Source organism: Ostrea edulis, chromosome 7 (genome assembly GCF_947568905.1).
Source record: "Ostrea edulis chromosome 7, xbOstEdul1.1, whole genome shotgun sequence".
Classification (NCBI taxonomy): domain Eukaryota; kingdom Metazoa; phylum Mollusca; class Bivalvia; order Ostreida; family Ostreidae; genus Ostrea; species Ostrea edulis.
Genome location: NC_079170.1, coordinates 30,095,443 through 30,114,149, shown reverse-complemented (window position 1 = coordinate 30,114,149; position 18,707 = coordinate 30,095,443). Strand labels below are relative to the sequence as shown.

Below are 18,707 nucleotides of genomic sequence, written 5' to 3'. Positions count from 1 at the left end.
ATCCAGAGTTCCGTGTAACCCGCCCTCTGGTGAGAGAATGTGGAGCGCGAACGGAATAGTGGGAAGGGGGCCAATTATTATTATCCTAGGCGAATAAATGCATAAAGTTGTGCTGCAAGATGTTATAGGATCTTAGCTCATCTCAACGAGTAAAACATTAATTATCCAAAAATATGCTAAGTTTGATATCCACTGAATAAATGAGTGAACATAGGATGAATCACATTAATTTTTATTTCTCTTAGGGTCCTTTTGGGTAAATCATGTAACCGGAAACCGGGTTTAACTTCAAAATTGGCGCAAAATTATTAAATCGTGAATGGCGCTGAAAGAGTATGTATGCAAAATCCTGACCCAATAAACGGCAGAATTGCAGAAGTTATGCAAGAAACTGTTGATAAGTGAGGACTCCTTGGGTTAGACCTAATTAATATGTATTGATTCACCAGGTTTGATGAAGAGATATGCATTCATTTGATATATTTGCTATATTATAAAGTGAAAGTTACAAAGTACCATATGTTTTCGACTTTATACTTTTTTCTTTAATGTTGCACACATGATCACGGCTTCTTCAAGTAAAGGGCCACTCCTACAACATTATCAAAGGCTTTTGCGATTCAGTCACGCAAGTATTGCATATTATTGAATTGTGATAAAAACCTTTTCCCAGATCCCTCTTAAAAATTGACCAATCCCGCGGTAAATATTATATAGTGTACATTACCATAACCCCAATTTTGAAATGTAATGCATTGCATTACGCATAACTTGAGAGTGCATTAGCCTACATTACAAGTAACAATTAAGGTCTAAAATCACTTATGCAATGAAATAATCTATTTTTAGTAAACCTTCAAAATATCAATTATTTGAAGTAATGCAATGTAATGCACATAACACTGCAGTGTTTGAAATTAACCATAGACCGAGTCTACGTCAAACGACAGCGGTCTATGCCAATTGTAATTTGGATGGACCAAATTGTCTGCTGATTTTCTAGGTTTAAATCGTTAATAGAGTTCTCCCAAAGTCTACGTCGGACAAAACGTCATGAGGAAATGAAAACATTGTTATGGGAATGAAAGAAATATGCTTACAAAGTCCATTAGAAGTAAATTACAATTTTATAAATGTGTTAATTCTTTTTTTTCAATGTTGCGATCTATGCCAATTCAATGAGGTCTATGTCATCTTGTTTTGGCATAGACCTGTGGTCTATACTATAAGTTTTAAACCAATTTTGGACTGTTACAGTGTATTTTCTACAAGTTATGCTTTACGTTAAATTGCCATTACTTGTAATGCAAAATTGCACCATTACACCCCCATTACTCTGAAATTGGCTGTTGTCACATTACCATTACCCCAAGCCTGCTCTTGATTGGTTTTAAACAGGGTTCCACATGAATCAGCATTTTATCAATAAAAGACTACAATGTAAACAATAAATGTCTACAATGTAAACACAACGTGTGCAACCACTGAATGTAGCACTGCACTGGAGCTCCAGGAAATTTACTGCGTATACATGTAGCAATAAAAATGTTATTAACAGGTCAAAATTTCAACTTTGGCCAATATACATGTGTTATATTTTAAAGGTTTCCAGAAATGCAATCAAATGGTACCATTTATATAAATTGTCTGGGACAAAGTATAACAAAACTATAATTTTTCAAAACTCATTCTGTCAAATCAGTTGTCAGGGCTTGAAACTAACTTTTTCTGTCACCAGTCCGTCCGGACTGGTAGGGTTTAAAATTTCAACCAGTCTGCAGAAAAATTTACCAGTCCACCAGGGGTTTTCCAGATAAAATTAAACATATTTCATTAATGTTATTCAAATAAAATAATGGGATTTAACTTGATGTACTTGTTGCATCACTAATCAGGTATGTCTGATGTCTACAGAGGAATGCCAAAAGCGTGTTTAAGATTTAATAAGCAAGTGTTCCAAAATGGCGTTTTAGAAAAATGACCGATCGAAATAACCAAATCAAATGTCAGTAAATCCGTCAGACTTCTAACCAGTCATGGACTGATGGGCATATGTTGATTTGGAGCCCAGCTGGCTGTACTTTAAAATATTTATAAGTTAACCAATGTTTGTCATTCTCAAGTCTTTATTGAAGGTAGATATTTAACAAATACTGCAGTGGTGTATCACAAACGCTTTGCAGAGATGTTCTATACCATACTTTTCATACTTTTACATATATGACAGTATCATACTTAAGTTTACAGTAAAGTTGCTAGATTCAGAGACATATACATATAGTAGATTGGCAACTTTCCTAATTGTATTATCTTGCGGTTCCTGTTTTTCCGGTAAAAATGCATGCACTGACTTAAATTACATATACCATCTTGATATGAAATATATCAAGTTCAAACCTTCCTAATCCTACCAATAAAGCATTCAAGGTGAAATATTTTTAGAAGATGCTACACTTCAAAAGTAGAATGATATTAAAAAGTTTCAAAAGGTGACACTTGATCCAAACTCAACCCAATGTGAGATTTCAGGAAATGTTTACGATTTGCGTAATATTTTGTTAATTGTATATTTGTTGATCATAAAATCATTTCAAAACTTGTTTTGTTCCAATCTAATTTATGATAGGAGTGAGATAAAACGACATCAATTTATCAGACCAATGAATGAGCAAAGTCGTATACATGTACACATCAGAATAGACTTTCCATTGATTCAAAAGATGAAATCATTGTATACTAATTGTTACAAGTCATTGTATGGTCTAAAAGAGTGATGTTCAGTTGTAAAGGTATGTCTCTCGTCATCAGCTGGTATAACATATTAGAATAAACCCGATAATCTGCAAGGAAACGTGCATTACAACATTAACAGAATAGGAAATGTTGTATATCATGTATGCCTGTTATCTCTGATGGATGATATTATCTTTTGCAGCTGGTTCCATATCCTAATGGCGGATGGAAAGAATGGCTATTTATAGACTGTGGTGACTGTACCAGTGTTCTTGTCGTCTGGTGACATAATCTTTGTTACCAACAATAGATATATTATTTTCTCAGCACTAGGATCAAACTTGGGTAGGTGTTATTGAAAACTTGGAATGTCTCTGATTTTCTTTGGGCCACATGCCACGTTGATCAAAGGGCATGACCTCTTACTAAAATAGATATTGATGAATAGAAGTTTAATGACCTTTACTTTGCTTTAATTGAACACAAGTTTTTTAAAAGGTAATAGGTATGTGGTCACATGGGAGGGACAATATTGTTTTCAACAATTCATATTTCATATGTTTTGACTATACTTTTAAAGTAATTCCACCCTCATGTGAATCAGAAGATTTTGCAAAATCAATTGATTTACTTAGATTTATGCATGACAGCAGGGTTTGACACTAAGGCACGTCCGACCGACCAAGTCTACTAAATGATGGGTCTGGTCGGCTAAAATGTCGATTTACTAGTCCGACCGGTCTTGTTGAAAAAATAAACGAGAAACTTTACTTTAAACCATAAGATATTTTATTCTTCACTGAAAAAAATAACTAGTCTAAGAGTTTGTGAGCAATTTTGTACCACGTCGTGTCGACACTGATGACATAATCTCTTTCGGAAGTGATGTTTTACGACATCTACTCGATCTTAAAGTGTATAAAGTTATGTTTCGGATAAATATAGATATAAATTGAATTCATAAAAAAAAACCCAGTTTATTTGAATTCAATATATAATTATATCAAATTAATAAATTATGTCGTAAACAGCCATTTTTCAGTGTTGACGTGTGGGAATGTCTCTACATATTCAACTACGACTTCTTGTTCTCAAGGAAAGATGTCCCAAGAGGAAAAAAAAGGAAAAGGTTGGGAAGAAACAAAGCAGGGCTTATGAAATAGAAATTTAAAGAAAAAAACCAAAAAACAGCTGAGGTCATTTTATGCTAAATGGACTAAAGAATTTTCATGCCGGGTAGAATTTAAAGAAACAGAAAATGTGTTCGAAAATAAAAGCATCAAATTGAATGACGAGACAATTAAATATGTTTTTGTTCAAACTTAATGTTTGTCATTTTAAGTATTTAAATATGGAGAAACTTATAAGTTTTTTCTGGAAAGTTGGTCAGGGCTAGTGGATGTAAGGTCAGGTCTAATAAAAATCATTTGAAGTAGCCAGACTGGTCTAGTGCTCAAAAAAGTAAATGTCAAACCCTGGACAGAAACATAAATTTTGTTGGAGTCTTTGTCGATTGATTTGTAAAAAATATCTGAAACATGATTGAAATATCTCAAAAGTCTTAAGTATGAATAATCAGTATTGGATTGCAATAACTCTGTTTTCATTGATTTCTGATTCAGCCCATTTAGGCATTATGCGATTGATTTCCTCCATTTTTCACAGATTTATTTTGTTCATTTTTTCAAGAAATTGTTGTGAATATCATTATAACCAGATATTTTGATGATGCTATTTAAGGAAAATTGCAATTTTCTGATGTTGATAAATGATTCAGTTTATGTACATGTAATATGTCTCATAATTTAAAAAGTGCAATGAAATATATATTTTATTTGATAATATATACTAGTTTTAACTCGAATAAATGGAAATGAATACACTTGCCATACTTTTATCAGATGATAGTGCGAGTATGGTGTTATCTTATTACAATATTAATTGTCTGATTGGTATGTTTTCTTTCAGGACAAGATGTTTCCTCAACGTAAAAGGGAAGGACAGGTAATACATATTGTAGTCAATTATTTCAGAACTTTGCATACATGTGCATGAGCATTCCTTTGAATTTTGTGAAAAAACTTTTTCTTTTTATGTCATTCAATTCCAGGGGATGTAGTTTTTGGCCTGTCGTCAATTATTTCAGAACTTTGAGTACACGTGCATGAGCATTCCTATGAATTTTGTGACAAAACTTTCTTTCTATGTCACGCGGAAGAGGACATAGAAATACTCGTGTCTGTATGTTTGTCATGCTTGACTTTGTGGACGCAACTCCTCCAAAACCACTCAATGGATTTTGTTCAAATTTTGTAGGATTGTTAGTCACCATATATAGTTGATCACATTGCGCTGTCATTTAGATTTGACAAATTTTGCAGGAGTTATGGGACTTTGTGGAATTTTTACATGTTACATTATACGAACACTGTGGACACAATTCCTCCAACACTGCCTAACTGATTTCACAGGATTGTTAGTCATAATATGTAGTTGATCATATTCAACTGCAATTTTGATTCTAAAAAAAATTACAGGAGTTATGGTACTTTTGTGCTTCATCTATTTTGGGGGTGGCAGCTAGGGGACATTCCTATATTACCAGAGTCTCAACAGACGATGTTGAGATGAGACCTTCAGGGTCGCCTTGCTTGATACGCAAAAGCTTTTGGATTTGCATGGCCAAGGACTGCAAAGGTGCACACTTTTATGCGAACAGCAATGGAGCCCCAGCCCAGAGTGACCTGCACGCCAAATTCCATTAAATCGCACATGCATCTGTCCACATAATGAAGTCAAATTCACGTAACAAAATTTGTAGTGTTAGCATCTTCCACCCATATCTGCTTATGATCTAGAAAAATATGAAAAGGAAATTGTCTAATTTTGCACTTGCAAACTGTCTGTGTGGTTGTTTTAAATGTTTGTTTATCGATCCCAAATCAGATAAGCACTTATTAATTTATTTAAGTATACGCAGATTCAAACATCTAGTCGATTTTACAACTACATTTAAAAACCATGCACGTAAAGAGGTTAAAGTTCCCAATTGATCATTTACACATTACCGATCCTTTGGACCGATTAATATACAAAAAATCACTGGACTTTAGAAATATTTATCAGTTTTGCCTGTGAAATCGACAGATAAAAAAACTCTGATTTACCTGCAGTTATCAAAATTATAAGTATCAAGAGATCATTCACAACATGATTTGATGAGGATATTATTAGACTAGCCACTGATATTGCCACTGATGTTTAATCTTGTAATGCAAAATGAATTCATCAATATGAAATTTAGAATTATAGTTTGGAATGTATCATGTGAGCTTTAAATATCTAAAGAGAATGGTACTTTGACAATTCTCAGATGTAAATATTTGAATTCATTGTATATGTATACCTGTATATATGTTTAGGTCGTACCACCAGTACCGTCCAAAAAACTGAGGACTGGGGAAAATAGCAACCGAAGAGAGGGGCGTGTTGATCCCATCTGTGTCCTTCAGACGTACATTGTCGGGATTCAGCATTTTGATGGAGAGATATTCTTTATCATGTTTATGGATTAGGCCAAGGAAAATTAATTTTGTGGTTACTGCTTCATTTACAATGTTTGTAACAAAGAGGTATCCCATGTTTATAATTTCAGACATGCATTCTGATATGTTGTATAAAATATTAAGCAATGGTTTGATAATGAGAAGAAGTGTAATGTTGCACTTTAATGAAAATGTGCAAAACCTGCATTCAATTGGTATAGCTGTTTTTAAGTGAGCTTTTCTTATCGAAATTTGTCTGGTGTCTTTTGTCGTTTGAAGACGGCGTTAACTTTTCACATTTTCATCTTCTCCAGAATCACTGGAACAATTTCAATCAAACTTGGCACAAATCATACTTAGGTAAAGGGGATATAAATCGGTTCAAATCAAGGGTTATTTGAACGGTATTGAACCCAAACAGATATTCTTTAACCGTTACACTGGAGAAGGGTCTGACAGCATTGCGTTTGAGGTCATGTTATTTCACCTATCACACTTGACCAATCAAATGACGACTTTCACTAGCATGAAAATCAGAACATACTTGGTATAATTATCATACGCATGCAGTCTTCGACTTTAACCGGTGGCCCGATGCCCGAGGCCAGTAAAATCGGGATCGGGCTTCTAAAAATATTTAACCCAGGAGTCCGGTGGGCCTGTAAATGTTTTATTGTATGTTTTGTATATATTACAAATAAAGCGTGAGATTGACTCTGGCTTTGTCAGAATCATCGAAAAACGATCAACCATGCTGCTTTTTCTGAAGTATTGTAGGGAGGCAAGGGCACTGGAAGTTAATGTAAATATATAGTATGTGCACGTATAAAAAATACATGCACATACTATATATTTACATTAACTTCCAGTGTCTGTGTAGGGAGGGGGCTCGTCCGTGAAATTCCAGACCTCACAAGCGTATTTCGTAAACACAACCATCAGATCCAAATTAAAAAAAAAACGGTCGTACAAGGAGAAAAGAGAATGAAAATTCATGCCCCATTTGACCGAGGGTGGGCCTTTACTAAGATTTAATTCTGGAGAAAACAAAATATTTTGTACGTGGTGTTTACAAAACAAAGTAGAACATGAGCTGCTGATGTATCTTCGAGATTAATATGTTGAAAAATAAAATAAGATAATCCTTTTAATGTCAGTTGTTCTCTAACTATGATTATCTTGATATGTATTTTCCTACATTAGAACATACATGTATCTTTAGTGTAGAATCAGCATGCAACACCTTGCAAATGACAAGTGGTCAAATTAGAAAAAACATTTTGGGCCATTAAAATATTGTTCAGGCTTGCAAAATTATTATACTGGAAGGCCCGAAGGGCCTGTACTTCACAAAGTTTTTCGTGAAGACTGCGCATGTCAATTATTACGGAGAAACATGGAAGAATAATCGAAGGTGGTGGTGTCCAAGAGCAATGTTAGAATGCCACAAAAAATATATTTTACCGTTAATGGATGTATAATATCTAAGGCCTTCCTTTGCTCTTCCTTTGATGCTGACATTTAGAATTCTTTTAAATTTTACATGGATCAACACCATTTTTTGTGAACTTGCAATCCGAATATGCTTCAGTAAAACAATTCCTGATTGGTCCTTGATTCTTTGTCAAGCTATTGTTATTGGTAGACTTTTTTTTAATGAATTATTTATGAGACTGGAGTCAATAACCTGACTTCAAATGCAATGCTGTCAGATCCTTCTCCAGTGTAACGGTTAATGTTTACATTCACTGAATCTTTTCTCATATTTCTTTTGAAATTGACAGCTTTCATCATGCAATAAGTACATGTTTGTTGCAAACTAGTTTGATCCGGTTTTCTAGTAGTACCACCTAGACTACCTCGGTGGCCTAGAGGTTAGAGTGTCATCAAGCTAGGTCAAAGGGTGCATTGGCTAAATGAATATAAACAATAAAATGTCTTTCTTTGTTGTTTCATTGGGTGATGAAGGTATAATTGTCAATTAAAATATACTTTTAGACCTGTAGAGTACTTTACTATTTTTCTTTTATTTATGATATATAGAGAGATGTTTCAGTTGGAAGCAAAATTTTGCTGGAACGGGATCATCACAATGAACATGATAAGAATGCTGTAATATGCGAAACTCTTGATGGTAACGACATTGGATTTATATGTAAAGAACTTGCAGTTCCATTGGCAAGGTTTTTGGACGAAAAACAGATTGACATTAAAGGGTAATGTTTACATATTGTAATATATTTTTTTGTGCCCTTCTTTTGACAGATTTTCTCCCGTCCATCCATCTGTCTGTAAGCTTTTTTGGTTTAAAAATTTTCAGTCACTTGGAGCTATTACGGACTTCATTTTATGAATTGGGGTAAGAAATTCAATTTAGAAATTATATTTTATGCTGCACATTCTATTTGATAGCTTGTTGCAATGCTCAAATACTCTGTGTAGTCGTATAGTGTCAGGGCCCAGCTAAAGGTCAACCAAAAAATAATAAGCATTTTTCCGAGTTCATTTCTGCATATCTTGGGAAGTATACGGCATTTCGGGATGAACTTTGGTAGTAATGTAGATTGATTATGTATGAATAAATTAAAATACAAAGTAGAATTTTATATCAATTAATTTATTGTTTTTACATCGGCTAACTTGGGTACCCTATATTTAGAGTTCTGTACCTTTACTCTTTATATAGTAAATTTGACCCCAAGCGATGCAATTGCCTGTGGTCTGTCACATCATTAGGCCTTGGATTATCAAATCTGATTAGATAATGCATTTGAAAATCTTTGCGTTTATCTATCAAACTGGTAATCATTAGAATACTATCCATGATATCAGATGGGATTACGTATAAATGGTGGTGATTTTACCCATTCTATGTTCAAAGATTGCACGAAAGATAACCCATTTCGAGGTACAGATATTTTACTGTATGGAGCTGTAAATGAATTCTGAGTGAAATTCTAAATTAAATTCATTTTATATTTTTATTAACACAATACCCGCATAGAGGAAGCAAATTCTATTTCCAAATACATGGAGGATGCCATAAAATGTAAAACTGTTGTCATTGAATTTACATTAATGAACTTGCTGTTCCATTGTATATCTAAAGAGATGAAATGTTGTTATGTTAACAATGCGGGATATTGGAACTAGGAAATTTTGGAACTCTTCAGAGGAACAATGTATGAAAATTATGCAGCAACTCTTCCGTACAGATTAAGAGATGGTTAAAGACGACTCATTTCAAATACAAAAATATCTGCCTGGATTATTTTTCAGTATGTTGCACTCTAATACCAAAATCATGAATTTTTGTATTAAATTTCTGATGTTTGGTAGAGCAAAAAAGTAATTGATAGGCCTAGTACCATATATTTCCTCAACTGTGTGTGAATATTTATTTTATTGAGATTTTCTTGAGTCATGAAAAGAACTTGCCACTTTGAAATGAAATCATAAATAATCACAATTTATGCCTCGATCTCCAGGCACGTACATGCAGCAACATGTACCTGTAGTTCCCTGTCCCTCCCCCTCGGTGATGTAACATGTACCTGTAGTTCCCTGTCCCTCTCCCTCGGTGATGTAACATGTACTTGTAGTTCCCTGTCCCTCTCCCTCGGTGATGTAACATGTACCTGTAGTTCCCTGTCCCTCTCCCTCGGTGATGTAACATGTACATATAGTTCCCTGTCCCTCTCCCTCGGTGATGTAACATGTACATATAGTTCCCTGTCCCTCTCCCTCGGTGATGTAACATGTACATATAGTTCCCTGTCCCTCTCCCTCGGTGATGTAACATGTACATATAGTTCCCTGTCCCTCCCCCTCGGTGATGTAACATGTACTTGTAGTTCCCTGTCCCTCTCCCTCGGTGATGTAACGTACCTGTAGTTCCCTGTCCCTCCCCCTCGGTGATGTAACATGTACTTGTAGTTCCCTGTCCCTCCCCCTCGGTGATGTAACATGTACATATAGTTCCCTGTCCCTGTCCCTCGGTTATGTAACATGTACATATAGTTCCCTGTCCCTCTCCCTCGGTTATGTAACATGTACATATAGTTCCCTGTCCCTCCCCCTCGGTGATGTAACATGTACATATAGTTCCCTGTCCCTCTCCCTCGGTGATGTAACATGTACTTGTAGTTCCCTGTCCCCCCCCCCCCCCCTCGGTGATGTAACATGTACCTGTAGTTCCCTGTCCCTCCCCCTCGGTGATGTAACATGTACTTGTAGTTCCCTGTCCCTCCCCCTCGGTGATGTAACATGTACATATAGTTCCCTGTTCCTCTCCCTCGGTTATATAACATGTACATATAGTTCCCTGTCCCTCTCCCTCGGTTATGTAACATGTACATATAGTTCCCTGTCCCTCCCCCTCGGTGATGTAACATGTACATATAGTTCCCTGTCCCTCTCCCTCGGTTATGTAACATGTACATATAGTTCCCTGTCCCTCTCCCTCGGTGATGTAACATGTACATATAGTTCCCTGTCCCTCCCCCTCGGTGATGTAACATGTACTTGTAGTTCCCTGTCCCTCTCCCTCGGTGATGTAACATGTACTTGTAGTTCCCTGTCCCTCTCCCTCGGTGATGTAACATGTACTTGTAGTTCCCTGTCCCTCCCCCTCGGTGATGTAACATGTACATATAGTTCCCTGTTCCTCTCCCTCGGTTATGTAACATGTACATATAGTTCCCTGTCCCTCTCCCTCGGTTATGTAACATGTACATATAGTTCCCTGTCCCTCCCCCTCGGTGATGTAACATGTACATATAGTTCCCTGTCCCTCTCCCTCGGTGATGTAACATGTACATATAGTTCCCTGTCCCTCTCCCTCGGTGATGTAACATGTACATATAGTTCCCTGTCCCTCCCCCTCGGTGATGTAACATGTACTTGTAGTTCCATGTCCCTCTCCCTCGGTGATGTAACATGTACCTGTAGTTCCCTGTCCCTCTCCCTCGGTGATGTAACATGTACATATAGTTCCCTGTCCCTCCCCCTCGGTGATGTAACATGTACTTGTAGTTCCATGTCCCTCTCCCTCGGTGATGTAACATGTACCTGTAGTTCCCTGTCCCTCTCCCTCGGTGATGTAACATGTACATATAGTTCCCTGTCCCTCTCCCTTGGTGATGTAACATGTACATATAGTTCCCTGTCCCTCTCCCTCGGTGATGTAACATGTACATATAGTTCCCTGTCCCTCTCTTATTCGGTGATGTAACATGTACATATAGTTCCCTGTCCCTCTCCCTCGGTTATGTAACATGTACATATAGTTCCCTGTCCCTCTCCCTCGGTGATGTAACATGTACATATAGTTCCCTGTCCCTCCCCCTCGGTGATGTAACATGTACTTGTAGTTCCCTGTCCCTCTCCCTCGGTGATGTAACATGTACTTGTAGTTCCCTGTCCCTCTCCCTCGGTGATGTAACATGTACTTGTAGTTCCCTGTCCCTCTCCCTCGGTGATGTAACATGTACCGGTAGTTCCCTGTCCCTCTCCCTCGGTGATGTAACATGTACATATAGTTCCCTGTCCCTCTCCCTCGGTGATGTAACATGTACATATAGTTCCCTGTCCCTCTCCCTCGGTGATGTAACATGTACATATAGTTCCCTGTCCCTCTCCCTCGGTGATGTAACATGTACATATAGTTCCCTGTCCCTCTCCCTCGGTTATGTAACATGTACATATAGTTCCCTGTCCCTCTCCCTCGGTGATGTAACATGTACATGTAGTTCCCTGTCCCTCTCCCTCGGTGATGTAACATGTACATGTAGTTCCCTGTCCCTCTCCCTCGGTGATGTAACATGTACATGTAGTTCCCTGTCCGTCTCCCTCGGTGATGTACAGTGTAGGTAGTGCAAGGAACTTAATGTTTTTGCAAGGAGTACAAAATTTATGATATCTAAACAAAATTCTGATAAAAGCAATAAAATTTCACGAGACCTAGTGCACAAGTTGTGCAAACCTTTGGGGCATACAATTTAAAGATTTCTTATCTTATTTTTCTAGGGAAATTGTACATGATGAAGAAAATGTACACGGGAAAGAATATGTGCTTTCTGTTCGTCTACATCTGTCTGCCAGTGAATCACTAAAAGAACAACTGGTAAGGGAACTGAAGTCGCACCAGTACTACAATGTTGGGACTTACAGAAACAAAACTGCCCCAATGAAAATAAGGCACGTTGGTGGTGAAGACTGCTTTATGGCATTCGAGATTGTACATGTAAGTATTAGAGATCAACATTTATGGTTGTGCTATTGCCTGGGGCAAATGAAAACCCAGTGTAGACAAGTGAAACTTAATACAAACTTGTCCAGCCACGCATTATTCTGAAGGAAATGTGATTATCTTTCTTGTGTTAAGCTTGATAAATATCAAATATAAGAAAGTGAAACCTCGCATATTTTTTGCTTCTTACAAGCCCCTCTTTAAAACACGTCATACCATATCTTATTCTATTCATGAGTAAGTCGTTCCAAATAAACTATTGGACAAACAAATTTTTAACTCACCTGAGCTGAAAGCTCAATTTAAGTGAGCTTTTCTATTCACCTGTTGTTCATCATCTGTCTGTAAACTTTTCACATTTTTGACTTCTTCAGAGTTGGCGAAAGAGCATAAAAATCTACCAGACATTATGTTCAAGCACCTCTATTTACACATTCAACTTTCTTTTTTTTTCCGTCTGAACTATGATTTCTTAACACAATCAGAAGTAGAACTAGAGCAAAGCTCGTTGCAAAACAACGAGAGGTCTTCCGTCGGAGCTGTGTGACATAAAAACCTTGAACTTGACCATATGTCCTTGGGTCAGGTCCTAATACAGCCTCAGTTAACATGAAAATCTGTTATAAGTATGAAATCTAAATGTTTCTTCATTACTTGATATGGCCAGGACAGGGTTTGTATTTTCTAAAAAATGAACTTGACAATGTGACCATGGGTCAAGGCCAGGACATATTCTTTGATCATATGACGCATGTATGTGAGATTAAATTCTTTCAGCATTTAACTTTTCAGTCCCAATAATGAAGAAAAAATTACTATTTAAATTTACGAAATTTATGGCTCAGGACATACAATAAAGATTTATAGCTGTTACCAATATTTTATCATACAACAAAATTATGATAGCATAATATTCAGACTGAAGAGAATAATTCATCGAGTTTGAATTATTTATACATACAAATCAAATAAATTGCTCTCAAATCTTGAATATTTTATTAAACTTTAATATCTATCTGCGTAAATACATGTAGGTATATTATGTACACAGTTCGCACAGAAGTCGCGTATGAATTTCACGCCAGCGGCGCGTGCCGAAGTTACATAATTTGGACCAAGAGTTCTGAATCAATGTTTAATCAAAGTCATTGTTTTTAAACAATAAAACAACAAATCATTTGAAATGAGACTGGTCGGCCCTGGGTTTCTGAATATTCTATACGCATGTTTAGATTTGGTTTAATCATGATTATAAACTATTGATTTCAAAACATGCTCAGAAATAATTTGTTATGTTTGTAAAATGTATCCATTTTCTTTTTCACAACGAAGAATTTGAGTAAAGCTTGTGTGTTCATTTAAAGTAGTGTGAAATCACAGATCGCTAGTCCAGCAGCTATGAATTTCCGACATTCAATTAGACATGATTGAGAAACGAACTGTATATTAAATTGCAGATTTTAAGATTGATGCCTGACTCAATGCTCTAGAGTTTTGAATTTAAAACAAATCAAACGTAAGACCAGGGACGTATAAACAAGTATATACATCCCCGGAAAGACTGAATTATTCGAAAAATCCAATATGATCAAAAACATAACATTCTGTGTTATATTTAGGATGACAATGTTTACTTTGTGTACATGCCCTGGTTCACACGCGATGGTTCCTCGAGGCGGTTACGTAATTGTAAACAAAAACAAACCCCGCGGTGTAATTAAGATGCGTGTAGTTAATGACTGAGTTATTCTATGCTTGAAGGTTTGTTTCTTCAATTAAATATATTGTTGTTTTAATAACAATCATAAAAGAGATAACCTTTTCCTCTTTTTTTCTTTGGAACGATTGTTTATATTAAAGCTACTAAATAATAAAAAAAAGAAAGTTGTCGATAGATGATTTTTAAAGGAATCATAGATCACGTTAAAACCTAATTTTAAAAGAATATTAGCATTTCATGAAGTCAGATTTATCAATTAAAGCAAGTTTATTTAAGTTATACGCATATTTCCACCTTCACCTACCTAATGATACGGTTACCTGTTTGCGGGTCAAGCTTTTTACTCATATATAACACAATACTCGAGCAAAATATTATGTTTATGAGATCAATAAGATGTTAAAGAACAACTTTTCCAGTGAAAGCCATATCGAAAAATTGACCGTTTTTGAGTTATAAAGCGAAAACTTTGAAGATCCCCAGATCCCTAATTGAAGGGGCCAGCCCCTTTGTAGGGATATCAAGAGAAAGCTCTTAACATTTTGCACAACTTTTGTTCTACACGTCTTAACAAAATATTTTTAGTTTAAAAGATACGAAGGAAAATATGTGTAATTTTTTGCTCATTTAGGCGTCCTCATTTTTTAACCCTGTCAACCACCATTTCGAACGCTGTAATCCAAAAACAAAAAACGATGTGCACAACTACAATGCTCCTACTTTTCATTTTCAATGCATTTTCTGCTCAAGCTTGTACAGTCTCAGAGCCTTTGTCTGGAAACCAAAGCCCCTAAAATTTCATTCAAAGGGGAATAACTCGTGAACAAAAGGGAATTTCTTAAATGTAGTATATGATTTTAAAATTGTTCTGTAAAGTTTATAAACCCTGAAAATTTGAGCAAAATCCATGCACAAATGAGTGAGATATGAAGCTTCAAAGTTAGCGTCTAGGAAAAAGAAGGAAAAAAAGAATAATAAGAATAATCTTAACCAGCACAATCAGTAGAAGGTCTTCCATTGTTACGGAAGACCTTAATGACATGCATGATATTGAACGTACTCGCACAGAGTGGGTTTACGATTTCTGGGAAAGCAAGTTCGTAATATAAAAGCAAGTTATCTTTAATACCAGACTAAGTTTGTGTTTGCATAAAAGCTAATAAACAATGCAGATATGATAATTTTTTCTGCTAATATCTACTGGACAGTTTGTTAGATCGAGGTTTGAAGTTTTACTGGGCAAATAGAAAATTTACCAGAGATATTCGGTTGTCTGGCGTCTTTTGGTAGGTCTGCTTCTTCTCCAGAACCACTTGGCCAATTTCAACCAAACTGGGCAAAAAGCATGCTTGGGTGAAGGGGATTCAAGTTTGTTTAAATGAAGGGTCATGCCCCCTTCAATGGGGAGATAATCAGGAAAATGCAAATATAGGGTGGGGTCATTTAAAAATCTTCTCAAGAACCACTGGGCCAGAAAAGCTGAAATTTACATGAAAGCTTCCTGACATAGTGCAGATTCATGTTTGTTCATATCACGGCCCCCAGACGTAGGGTGGGTCCACAGTAGGGGATAAACCTTTTAACATGCGATAATGTAAGGAAAATCTATCAAAATTATCTTCTCAAAAACCACAGGGCAAAAAAATTGGAAATTTACATGAAAGCTTCCAAACAAATCATGGTCCACGGGGGTAGTGTGGGGCCACAATAGGGGAGCAAAGTGTAATATGCTGATTTATAGGAAAAATCTTTTAAAATATCTCTTGAACTATATAAGCTAGGGCTTTCATACTTTGTATATATACATTTGTTACAGAAAGACTTTTCATGCAATGTAATGATGTGTGATCTTCTGACCTTGTGCTTGAAGGTTCACCTACTTTTAACAAACATCTGACCTATACAATATTTCCTAATCTATTTAAGGTAGATCTTTCATTTCTTGTGGCAAGACCTTTCATTTGATATTTTGACCATGTGACCTTGAACTTGGAATTTGGTCAATTTTTAAGGAAAACATAACCTACATGTATTAGATATATCCTGAACTATTTTAAGTGAGGCTTTCATCATTTGTGTAAAGATTCTTTATGTCAAAACCTTTTATACAATCATAGTGTTGTTTTTTTTTTTTTTTGCCTTGAAGTTTGATTTACTTTTTAAAAACAACTATGACCTATTCCATATCTTGTGACCTATTTAAGGTAGGACTTTCATATTTTGTATATAAATTCTTTATTACAGGACCTTATTATTTCATGAATTTTGATCTTGTAACCTTAGACCTACCATTTAAATCTCTGACCTATTTCATATCTGTTGAACTATTCGAAAATAGGTAAATCTTTCATATTTTGTATATAGATTTCTTATGACCTTGTGACCTTGGAATTTGACCTACTTAGTACTTTTAAGAAAAGTTAACCTGTTAATTATCTTACGCACTATTCATGGTAGGGCTTTTTTCATATTGTTGTATATATAGGCTTTGTGATACAATCATATTTGATCTTGTGACCTTGACCCACTTTATTAAAAACATGACCTAATCAGCATCTCCTGAACTTTTTAAGATAAAGCTTTCATATTTTGTATATAGATTTTTTATAGCAAGACCTTGTTATACTTTGATGTTTGACCTTGTGGCCTTGACCTTGGAGATTGACCTATTTTTCAAAAAAAAAATCTGACCTATTCAATATCTCCTGAACCATTTGATATTGAGCTTTCATATTTTGTACGAAGTTCAGGGGGGTATATAGGAATCATACTGTCTGTCTGTCCGTCTGTCTGTCTGCAGATTCGTGTCCGGTCCATAACTTCTTTGTTCTTTGACATAGGCATACCATATTTGGCACACAGGTGGATCACCATGAGACAATGTGTCGAGTACCTTCATGACCTCTATATGACCTTGACCTCAAGGTCAAAATTACAGGTTTTTTACAATAGATTTGTGTCTGGGCCATAACTTCTTTGTTCTTTGACATAGGCATACCATATTTGACACATGAGTGTATCACCATGAGACGATGTGTCGGGTACCTTCATGACCTCCATACGACCTTGACCTCAAGGTCAAAATTTAAGGTTTTTACAATGGATTCGTGTCAGGGCCATGACTTCTTTGTTCTTTGACATAGACATACCATATTTGACGAATGAGTGTATCACCATGAGACGATGTGTCGGGTACCTTCATGAACTCTATATGACCTTGAACTTTGACCTCAAGGTCAAAATTGATTATAGGGTTTTGACATAGTCATACCATAAGACATGGGTGTATCACCATGAGTCTATGTGTCATGTACATTCATGACCTCTTTATGACCTTGCCCTTTGATCTCAAGGTCAAAATTATAGGTTTATACCATGGATTTGTGTTTGAACTATATCTTCCGTTTTCTTCTACAAAAGCATACCATATTTGTACATTGATGTGTTGCCATGAGAAGATTTGTTGTGTATATTCATGACATCTTTTATGACCTTGACATGATCACCATGAGACAATCTGTCAAGTAAATTTATGACCATTGTATGACTTTGACCTCAAGCTCAAAATTGCCTTCTATTTTCACATGGATTTGTTTGGTTTTCTTCATAACAAATGTTTATTCACAGTTCTTCTACCTTGCTGATATTTATGCCCCCCTTCAAAGAAGAGGGGCATATTGGTTTGCACTTGTCGGTCGGTAGACCACATGTTGTCCGCTCAATATCTTGAGAACCATTCACTTGATGATAATGATATTTCATATGTGGGTTGGTTATGAGTAGAAGAGGACCCCCATTGTTTTTTTAGGTCAAAGGTCAAGGGTCAATCTACTCTGGATATAGGAATATAATGTCCGTTCAATATCTTGAGAACCCTTAGCTTGAAAGACATCAAACTTGGCACACTGGTACATCTTCAGGAGAAGATGACCCCTATTGATTTTGAGGTCACATGGTCAAAGGTCAAGGTTTAAACTGGACATAGGAGTATACTGTCCGCTCAATATCTTGAGAACCCTTTACTTGACAAACATCAAACCTGGTACACTGGTACATCTTCAGGAGAAGATTACCCCTATTGATTTTGAGGTCACATAGTCAAAGGTCAAGGTTCAAACTGGACATAGGAATATAATGTCCGCTCAATATCTTGAGAACCCTTTGCTTGACAGACATCAAACTTAGTACACTGGTATATCTTCTGGAGAAGATGACTCCTATTGATTTGGAGGTCACATGGTCAAAGGTCAAGGGTCAAACTAGACATGGCAATATACTGTCTGGTTAGTATCTTGAGAACCCCTTTCTTGACAGACATAAAACTTGGTACACTGATAAGTCTTCAGGAGAAGATGACCCATATTGATTTTGAGGTCAAAAGTCAATAGTTGAACTGGAAATAGTAATATATTGTCTTCTATATTTTAAGAATTATTTGCTTGATTGACACCAAACTTGG

At 36.1% G+C, this 18,707-nt stretch overlaps 1 protein-coding gene and 1 long non-coding RNA gene across 2 annotated transcripts; one reads left to right on the top strand and one right to left on the bottom strand.

The window, feature by feature from the left end:
• Positions 1-300: 300 nt before the first annotated feature.
• Positions 301-7,390, top strand: LOC125654657 (uncharacterized). Its single transcript, XR_008796848.1, has 4 exons — positions 301-401; positions 2,936-3,078; positions 4,702-4,737; positions 6,156-7,390. It is a non-coding gene; the product is annotated as an uncharacterized LOC125654657 (long non-coding RNA).
• Positions 7,391-9,731: 2,341 nt separating this feature from the next.
• Positions 9,732-12,936, bottom strand: LOC130048639 (spidroin-1-like). The gene is made up of 4 exons (XM_056145642.1): positions 12,853-12,936; positions 11,645-12,161; positions 10,167-11,540; positions 9,732-10,060 (listed from the first exon to the last, which is right to left on the bottom strand). Exons 1-4 carry the CDS (start codon positions 12,934-12,936, stop codon positions 9,732-9,734), a joined length of 2,304 nt encoding a protein of 767 aa, XP_056001617.1.
• Positions 12,937-18,707: the final 5,771 nt, after the last annotated feature.

Coding starts and splice junctions, on each gene's coding strand:
- LOC130048639 (XM_056145642.1), bottom strand. CDS start 12,936: ATGTCTGGTAGATTTTTATGCTCTTTCGCCAACTCTGAAGAAGTCAAA. Junction 12,162..12,852: donor AGACAGATGATGAACAACAG/GTGAATAGAAAA, acceptor AAAAACATTAAG/TTCCTTGCACTACCTACACT. Junction 10,061..10,166: donor GGAGGGACAGGGAACTACAG/GTACGTTACATC, acceptor TCACCGAGGGAG/AGGGACAGGGAACTATATGT.